This window comes from Muscardinus avellanarius (assembly GCF_963383645.1).
Source record: "Muscardinus avellanarius genome assembly, chromosome: 14".
NCBI lineage: Eukaryota > Metazoa > Chordata > Mammalia > Rodentia > Gliridae > Muscardinus > Muscardinus avellanarius.
The window spans coordinates 37,540,226-37,550,857 of record NC_137800.1 but is presented as its reverse complement, the minus strand read 5'-3'; the positions used below and the strand labels follow the sequence as shown (position 1 = coordinate 37,550,857).

The window sequence follows — 10,632 nt, the reverse complement described above, 5'->3', positions numbered from 1 at the left end:
GAAACTAAAAAGTTTCTGAAGTGCCCAGAGAAACAAATGATCCATTCTACAAAAAAATGTATTGTGCCCTTGTGACAGTTGTTATGTGGTGGCATCATCTCTCTAGGGAAAACTATGAGCGTTGCTCCTTCCCCCTGAAAGAGAAAAATCAATTTGCACATAGTGGTTATTCAACTATGACCTATTTGTATAGCATAATTCCCTAGATATTCAACCTACAAATGGTCCCACTTGTTGGCTCTGCTGGTTGGAGCCAGTCTTTTAAATGTTGAAGAGGGAAATCCTCTGGGGGTTTATGTAAAAGGGAGAGAGACAGAATCTAATCCTTCATAGCACACTGGCAGCCTGCCAAAGTTCTGCAGAGGAATTCAGAGCCAGACCCTGGAATGCAGCCCCATCTGGGGAGGCTGTCTGATGACAGTGGAAAGGGTCCCAGGAGCCACCGCTGCCACTCCACATGTTACTTCCAGTGACACTGAGGCACGGGTTCACTGCAGGTACCCGTTCTCCATTTTGACTTCAATACACCCTGCTGTAGATGCTGGGAAGGAGGGAGCGAGATGAAAAATGGCTTGTCTTTTCCACAGCAACATAAGCAAGTGATTTATCTTAATTATTTTTAGATTGCAATATGTTGCCTCATATGTCAAATGTACATTAAAGAGCAATTAGCTTAAATGTCAGCATTAAACGACTCACTACTTAGCATTTCAAAAACAGAAGCAAAAAATAACGAAAGCAAGTGTCACTATACACCAATTTGAAAAGTTTCAATGAATACAGACTCTTCTTTCTGCTTAGAATTTGGAACCCGTTGTCTTTTTTCTTGTCACGTTTCAGAGATTTATTAATCAGTGTGATAAACTCCAACAAATGAACATGAGTTCACGCATTTAAAGGAGTACTTCCAGGTTAAGTGGAAAATTGTGCAAATGGCTTCAGAAAGACCTTCATTTTAAGCAGCTTTATAGTGAAACATCTGATTGAGAAGTCTGGATCTTCTTCCTTCAGTTTGCTGTAATCCACATTCACTGAGTAGAACTTGTATTGGTCGCTGGGCCCCAGCTTGTTCCAGGGCTCTAGGTTAGTCTTTCTGTCCCATCTGACAACTGGATTGAACAATGTCAGACGCAACACATACAGTGCTGCTCCTGTACCTCCTGCTCCTATAAAGACAAAGAGGGGAATCAAACTTGGATGCTTCTTGGCCTTACCCAGGATCTGGCAGATCATGCTTGCAGCAGAGGCCTATGGCCCCAAAACAAATATGAACAAATACACCAGGCCCAAGACTAAGATGAAACAAGTTGTTTTAAACATTATCCTGGTGATATTAACTACAAAACATGTACATGTGAACGTACAACACACACACATACACACAGAGTCACAGTCATCAATAAGTTAAGGCCCCTGAGCCAAATCTGGCCTGCCACCTGTTTCTGCCCATAATGTTTTATCGGAACATAGCCATTTCCATGCATTTATGTACTGTAAATGTGCTCAGGCTATAAGGGTAGAGTTGAATAATTGCTGTAGAGACCATATGGTCTTCACAACCTAAACATTTACTCACTACAGAGAAAGTCAAGAGTATAAAAAGTGTCAACCCCAGGTTTTAAGATGTATATCTTCCTCTAAGGTATTCACAAATGCCCAAGTATGGTATAGAAAGAGACCTATTGATAGGTATAGAACTACTGGGTGTTCAGTAGACTACTGATCAGTGATCAAACTTCCCAAGATCAGAAGAAACATAGTCAGAAAGAGTTCCTTTACAAGCATTGAATAATTTGGGAAGAGAGATAGAAATACAATGACAAATATTACTAACAGAATGGAATTTGCAGAAGAAAAGATTAGTGAACTAGAAGGCAATGAAACAAACACTATTGAAAAGACTGAAAATTTTAAGTGAAAAATCATCTATGAATTATGAGACTACATCAAAGATCTAATGTGTGTTTCAGTGAATCCTTGAAAGAAAGAGAAAAAGAAAAATTTTGAGTAAATAATGGCCAAAATATTTCCAAGTTTAGTTAAACTATAAAATCACAGATTTGAGAGGGTCAACAAACACCAAGCCCAAGAAATATGAATAAAAGCTATATCATCTATTCTTACCACTCTGGACAACATTGTACAGAAGTATCATCCACTTGCAACAATGCAAAATAAAGAAATAAATATGCATCCAGATTGGAAAAGAAGAAATAAAACTATTTGCAGGTGACAAAATTATTTATATGGAAAAATTCAATCAAAGCTACAAAAAAGCGACTGGAGCTAATAAGTGATTTTAGCATGTTTGCAGGATATAAGAACAATATACAAAAAAATCAAAATATTTCTATACACTGATGACAAACAATTAGAAACTAAAATTTAACAAATACCATCAGTAAAATAGCATCAAAAATATTAAATAACAAAGGATAACCTGCACATGGTGCATCAATAAATATAAAATAACCTGAACACTGAAAACTATGCAACACTACTGAGAGAAAGCTCAAGATTTCATAGAAGTCACACTGCCGAGGCAATGTGCTATTGGCATCAAGAGATCCGTAGATCAATAGAAACAAATACAATGCAAAAATAGACCCCTACACAGGCAACTCGTTTTCGAAAAAAGTACAAGAGCAATTCAGTGGAGAAGCTTTTATTTTTTCAATAAATGGTGTTGAAAAATCAGGTATTCATATCTAATATTTTAAGCCGGGTGTGGTGGCACATGCTTGTAATCCTACATTAGGGAGGCAGAGACCAGAGAATCACAGTTTGCAGACAGCCTCAGCTACTTAGCGAGGCCCTTCGCAACTCAGTGAGACCCTGTTTCAAAAATTAAAAGACTGCCGGGCATGGTGGCACATGCTTGTAATCCCTGCATTTGGGAGGCAGAGACAGGAGGATCACGCAGGTTCAAAGCCAGTGGCTGGCTTAAGAGACCCTCTGTTTCAAAAAAAAAAAAAATTATATATATATAGAGAGGGAGGGGTCTGGGAGTGTAGCCCAGAGGTAGAAGGGCTTCCAGGAACCCCAGTACCACCACCAAAAATAATAATAATAACAATAATAATAATAATAATAATAATTAATTAAAAGACTAAAAAATAGGGCTGAGGATGTAGCTCGGAGGTGCAATGCCCCTGGGTTCCATTTCCAGTACCACAAAAAATAAATAAATAAACTTTAATTGCCAGAGTGCCCAATATACAAATATTAACTCAAAATAGAACATAGATCTAATGGTAAAACCTAAAACTATAAAAAATTCTAAAAGAAACAAAATTTCAGAAGAAACAAATTCCAATGTCTCCCGTATCCGATATTAAATAGTAAAACACAACTGGATAGACATGCAAAGAATAAAGTTGAACCTCTGTCTCATGCCATATGTAAAAATAAACTCAAAATAGACCAAACCAAAATATAAAAGCTAAAACTATAAAACATTTAAAAATAAAACCTAGAGGTAAATCTTTGTGACCTTAACTTTGGCAATGGATCCTAATATGTGACGCTGACTTAAACTTACTTTATGGGAATATAGATAGATAGATAGATAGATAGATAGATAGATAGATAGATAGTGTGTGTGTGTGTGTGTGTGTGTGTGTGTGTGTGTGTGTGTGTGTGTGTGTGATACTGAGCATGGAACCCAGGGGCTTTCTACCTCTGGGCTACACTCCCAGACCAATTTTTTTTTTTTTTTTGAAACAGGGTCTCACTAAATTGCTGAGAGCTTCACTAAGTAGCTGAGGCTGGCTTCGAACCTGTGCGATCCTCACGTCTCAGCCTCCCAAATGCTGGGAGTACAAGTATGCGCCACCACACCCTGAACTTTATAGGAATATTTATCACAACCTAAGAGTCCTACCTGTGACAAGTTATTGGAAGGAAATTTTCAGTATTTACAGTTATTTAGAAAATGAGTATCTATCTTATGATACTTTCTTAAATTACTTTCCCTACTTAAAAATTGTTAAATAACTCAGAATTTTATGCTTTTTTTTTTCATAACCTTTGATTTATTGGAGGCTTCAAGCAAGCGGAATGGTCCCATCTTTTTCTACTTACCCTTTCTCCATTCCAATCTGCCACATCACAGAAAAACAAATGACTTTAATTTTGAGTCAAGTAAGTAGTTGCTTCCAAATTATAAGAAGTTTGCAAACTACCCCATGTGTTGGCACATTATTTCATTTAAAGAAGTAAAATTTTCTAAAAACTCAATTAACCTTACCATATTGTCTAACTATATGAATTTCCAAACATTTCATTAGCTGAGAATTTTACAAAGGGGAAAAATATTGTTTTGTTTCTCTATTTTACAAGTAAAAGAAAAGAGAGAGAATAGAAACATTTTTAATTTCTACTCTATAGTTCTTTACTTAAGTATAAACAAAATCCCTAAAATGAAATCATTTTTCTATTCATTCAGCGCCATGACTGCAATATTCTTCCATATCTCCACAATATTTGCTTCTATTATCACAACTGCCTAAAACACAAAGCTTCTGAGCACTGTGAATCAAGATCTAAAATCTAGAAAAACTTCCAAACAATGATGCATCAATTCACAGATCAAGTCAGGAACATCTAATGGGATCCTCCATTTTTTTCACTTGTTTATTACAAAACACTTGTCTTTTAGTTTTGACTATCTCACTGGTTGTGGCTATTTGTGGTAATAATTATATTCTGCTCCATTGCTATAACCTAAACAGCACCTAAAATACCACATTACTAAAGATGTAAACATAAATATCCAACACCTTTCCATTAAGCAAACATGTTGTGCGTTTACAAAGGAAGGCACAGAAATTGACATGTAGCCTGAGCTTCACAGGTAGAATGCTGGAAATGGAGATGGATTCAGATATAGGTGTGAATACACCTACAGCAAGAAGACTCTATAGATACAGATCAGGGTTTGTAGGCTTTTTAAGTTGGAATAAAATGGAGGGGTCCCAAAGTCAACCTTTCGCCAAATGTAGGAATTCCCTCTGCAATGACCCTAACTTTTATATGAACAGTTCCAAAATCAGAGTTTGCATTATTTCAAAACTACTTGCTCCTTTTTTCTACCACTAAAATTTGTAAAGAGTTAATCATTATAGTTAGGTTGAAATCTGCTCCACATTTTCTACCCATTGGCCTTAGATCAATCATCTGAGGCTAAACTGTCTGTTCTTTTATGGGTGAAGGAAGGAAGAGGCAGCCTAGTAGAAATAAAGGCATAAAAAGAACATGTTATACAGTAAAATAACCAGTGGGTGAACTAATTATTAATAGATTGTGAACTAATTTGAGGGGGTGCTTTCAGAGAATAATGACAAGAAAGATATGTTCCATTAACCTGCTGTGCCACTTTCTGGGCACAGGATTACATCTATAAAAGAAGATGATTTCATTAGCCAAGGGTTATAAGCACAAACAATTTCAGGAGCCACAGAAAAACATCAGTGGACAAAAGATACGAGAAAGTATTGGAGACCGTGTCCAACTGAAGAACAACTGACCCTCTGCAGACATTTATATCCAAACTAAAAACCTTCCCACTGAGAGCCCACACAAGCACATGCACACAATCTGGCTTCTCTCTTGGACAAGGCACCTTTTCCACCTATCAGGTTTCTTCCATCCATAGCATCTACAGGTTGACAGTGAAGTGACCCTTTACAGCGCTGCTCTTCTCTGAGCTGCCTGCTGTTTGCAGGTTACCTGCACTCTCGTTGATGTTCTGAGACAAGGTGAAATTTGTACAGTAACCATTCCTTCTGCTATTGTCCACTTCACTGTTCTAGCTCACTTCTTAGGTTTTGTTTCCATCCAGTAAATTTTTATTCTCATCATAATATAAAAAAAAACTGAATTTGTTTTTCCAGTAATATATGGTTCTGACAAGAAATCTCCAGAGGACTTAATTCAAAGTATAAATTCAAAGGAGAATATTCTAAACATGTCCACAGTAGAGCAGAATAAGAATTGGGGAAGATCCTAATAAGTTAGAGTTCCAGTTTTCACTTAATAGTATATTAAAAAACAAAACATAAAGTTATTCCATTGGTCTCAAGCCTGTGACTCAAATGTTAATATATGCCCATGTTTCATGACTGGGCCTGTATTTATTTGTTTAAAGTAGTGTAGTACACAATAAAGGTAGACAACTTTTGTTAATTTCAAAAATAAATCTTAAGAAAAGAATCCTAGTACTTGAGAGACTGAGACAGGAGGCTCATTGGTTCAAGGCCAGCCTCAGTAACTCAGCAGGACTCAGCAACTTACTGAGACATGAGACCCTATTTCAAAATAAAAATGGCTAGGGCTATAGCTCGGAGGTAGAACACTACTAGGTTCAATCCCCAGTACCAAAATAAATAAATAAAATTTTTTTTAAAAAAGTCAGCGTGGTAGCCAGGCGTGGTGGTGCATGCTTGTAATCCCCGCGCTTGGGAGGCAGAGACAGGAGGATCGCGCAGGTTCGAAGCCAGCCACAGTGGCTTAGGAGACCCTGTTTCCAAATAAAAATATATATTAAAAAAAATAGGTCTGGGAGTGTAGCCCGGAGGTAGAAGGGCTTCCAGGAACCTTAGTACCACTACCAAAAAACAAACAAACAAACAAAAAAGGTAGCATGGTATTGCAGTATATACAAGTAACACTAGACTTGAAAAAATTAAATGACACCAGCTTCTTCTCTTTCCTTTGGCAGATTGAGCTTTTCAATAAAAGTTACTAGACCCTAGTTTTCTTTTTTTTTTTTTTTGGACAAATTACATATCCATGTTTTAATTCAAATCAAATATCCTCGTTCTATTTTTTAGTAAAAATACACACCAATTTTTAGTATGAACACACACAAAGACCACACTTCAAACTTGTTAAATGTGAAGATAATACAAAACTGAAAAACAGTGTGTTTGATAACAAAATAGAATGAATGGAAGATTGAAAAGAGATCTTGAAATAAAATTAAACATAAAACCTTACATTCACTTTAAAAGATCAACTAAAATGCAGACTTTAAGTTACCATAGGATTCAATGGATTCTTTAAATTTCTAATTTTTTAAGCTGGGTGTGGTGGCCCCCGCTTGTAATCCCAGCCTTCAGGAGGTTGAGACCTGGAGGATCTCGGTTTGCGGACAGCCTCAGCTACTTAGTGAGGCCCTCTGCAACTCAGTGAGACCTGGTTTCAAAATAAAGAATAAAAAGTAGGGCAGGGGGTGTAGCTAGGAGGTCGAATGCCCCTGGGTTCCATCCCCAAACCCGCAAAAAAAAAAAAATTCTAATTTTTTAATCTAAAAGGACTAATGTGCATTGTGCCTGATTTATAAAATCACTGTGAAAATACAAGTTGAAATTTATATTTCCGTTTCGGTTGGTTTTTGATCCTGAGTATTGAACTCGAAGGTATTCTACATAGGAGCTAAACCCCAGCCCTATTTGTTTTTATATTGTAAAATAGGGCTTCACTAAGTCACTGAAGGTTTCACTAAGCTTCTGGAGCTCTCAAATCTGCTATCCAATCCTCCTGTCTCAGCCTCCCAAGTACTGAGATTACAGGCCTATGCCACCACACCCAGCTTGTATTTACTTTCTAAAATATAAAGAATTATATAATACAACATACAATTAAAATTTTATTTCCTTGACCTCTGCTTCTGAAAAGATGGAGTGGGTTGTGAGCGGTTCAGTGCTTTCACTACAAAAGTAGAAAAGGAAAGGTAGGCTTAAAAATACTATGTTGGTAAAGATGTCGGAGAGCTATGAAAACAAGAGAAAAACAACCAAAATTCCAGTCGGTGGACATGAGGGCACATGGTCATAGTAAGCCACTTTTGTTCCTTTAGAGCATTTGCTTATTCTAAAATCAGGCCAGATACAGAGGGTGACCAATCGGACAGAGATCATTATCATGGAAGAGAGAAGTCAGAGTGGCATTTAGCAGTTGCATAGAGCTTGAGAACAAATTGCAAGCTGGAGGAGTCAAAAACACTTTACTGTTTTATCTTCTGGGACAGTTGTTGAGTTCAGAGGTTATACAGGAGGCTGTAAAGTGTCGAGTTCCACTGCAGCTTCACACTGTGTAGGAAACGCAGGCCAGAGGAGAGATCTGCCTTGTACGTGACTCAAGCTTTCGCTGGTCTCCCTTAAGACTTTGGTGATTTCTTGAAATTGCAAGGCATCGGGGGTGTGGGAGCTGGGCGGGAAGCTTTCAAAGCACAGATCTGGATTTCTTGCAGCAGTTTTAGACTGAGAATAATAGTTGACAAGTTTTCAGTCAAAATACCACGAGGGCCAGCCAGTCCATGAGGACCAGGTATTACAAATCTGTAATACCAGTAATTTGGGAAGCTGAGGCGGAAGGTCTTGCATTCAAGGTCAGCCTGGGTAATATGGTGAGACACTTTTTTTTGTATGCAGTTCTGGGAATTGAACCCAGGGATATTCTACTTCTGAGCTACATCCCCACCTCTATTTTTTCATTCTTTATTTTGAAACAGGATCTCATTAAGTTGCAGAAGGCCTCACTAAGTAGCTGAGGCTGGCCGTGAACCTACAATCCTCCTGTCTCAGCCTCCCAAACTGAGGGGATTACAAGCATATGCCACCACGCCTAGTGAGACACTGTCTTAAAAAAAAAATGCATATATACCATGAGGACCATATTCAAAGAACAGGACCAAGTAAGATATACACTCAGTTTTAGTAGCACTGCAAACCATTTCCAGCTCACTTCAATCTCTGATTGAATTAATGACCCCTTATTTCATATCTATATCTGCCTGCACTTTAGTGGAATAAAATTCGTCTGAAATGTCTGTGACTATTTTAATGACAATACACAGCATAAAGTCAAACTTACTAGGCACATAAAAGCCAAGAAAAAGCTAGGCATGGTGGCTCATGCTTGTAATCCCAGCATTCAGGAGGCTGAGACCAGAGGATCGCGGTTCACAGACAGCCTCAGCTACTTAGTGAGGTCCTTTTGCAACTCAGTGAGACCCTGTTTCAAAATAAAGAATAAAAAATAGGGCAAGAGGTATATAGTTTGGAGGTCGAAGGCCCCTGGATTCCATCCCCAGATCTGAAAAAAAAGCCAAGAAAATATGACCAATAAACATGAGGAAAAATTAAGAGAGGTGCAACCCCATACTTGATTTTAACATAAAAATTTGCAAATGCTTTTATCAGAACCATAACATATTTTTTAAAGGCAGAACTGTACACAATGCATAGATGCATCAGGCACAGTAGTACACACCTATTAATCCCAGTTCTTGGGAGGATGAAACAGGAGGATGGCTGGTGGGGGACCATCTCAGCAACTTAGTAAGACCTTGTTTCAATATTTAAAAAAAAATTAAAGGTCCGGGGATATAGCTTGGAGGTAGAATGCCCCTAGATTCAATCCCACTACCCCCCAAAAAAATGGAAATGTATATTTGCACTCACCAAAAAACAGGTACATTACTACCTATTGCAGCACTATTTGTAAACATTAAAATAGAAACTACCCAAGCTATACCACTCCTGGGTATCTTTCGAAAGGGAATGAATTTAGAGAAATACAGCAACATATGCATACCTATGTTCATAGCAGCATAATTTGTAATAGCCAAAATATGGAACCAACCCAGATCTCCATCAACAGATGAATGGATAGCAAAACTTTGGGAAATACACACAATGGAATTCTATTCAGCCATGAAGAAGAACAAAATTATATCATTTGCAAGAAGATGGAAAGCCCTGGAGAACATTATGTTAAGTGAGATCAGCCAAGCACAGAAGGAGAAGGTATATATGTTTCCTCTAATATGCCCAAACTAGGAAACACAAAGGATACCAGTGGGACTCCAGATAATGGAGGGGAAATATTAGCAAAGTTTGAATGGAAAGATAGGAGAGGAGGAAGGCTGATCTTGATTAATGAGGGTCTACATCTGAATATGTGTAAAATTATGAATATGACATGGTTAACCTGGACAACCATTGGTGGGAGGGGGGAAGGGAACACGGGGACGGGGGGGTGGGGAGAGGGCACCAAATATAGTTTAAATGTATACTATTTATGTTCAATAAAAAAATTGTTAAAAGAAAAAAAATAGAAACTACCCAAGAAATAGTAGAATGAGTAAGTGAATTGTGATATATTCACACAATAATCTAAAACTATTCATAAAATATAAATGAATTTAATAAGCATAATGTAGAGTGAAAAAAGCCAGATTCAAAAGAATACATCTTCTATGAATCAATTTACATACAATTTTTTAAATAATCAGAATTATCTATAATTTGGGCTGGGATATATAGTGGTAGAGCACTTTCTAGCATGTACATGATCCTAGGTTCAATTCCAAGTACATACAATGCAAAGGCATTAACCTATAATTTAGAAATAAGAATAGTGGTGACAGCAGGGGTGGGAAAAATGTCAAGAAAGAAACAGGCCGAGCTGCCCAGTGCTGGCATTTCTGTGGTTCTTGATATGGGAGCTGGATACTACAGGGAATGTCATGAAAACTCACCAAGCTGCAGACATTTTCCTTTGTAATTCAACAAAGAGATTTTAAAAACTAAAGTATAAATAAATTTATCTGTTAAATATTATCAC

General features: G+C 37.4%; 1 protein-coding gene across 1 annotated transcript; it reads right to left on the bottom strand.

Moving 5' to 3' along the window:
- Positions 1–912: 912 nt before the first annotated feature.
- On the bottom strand, positions 913–1,233 carry LOC308273127 (cytochrome c oxidase subunit NDUFA4-like; the record flags this gene model as incomplete). The annotated part of the gene is made up of 1 exon (XM_080710235.1): positions 913–1,233. The coding sequence occupies one exon, from the start codon at positions 1,231–1,233 to the stop codon at positions 913–915; it is 321 nt and encodes a 106-aa protein (XP_080566361.1).
- Between the last annotated feature and the right edge of the window lie 9,399 nt (positions 1,234–10,632).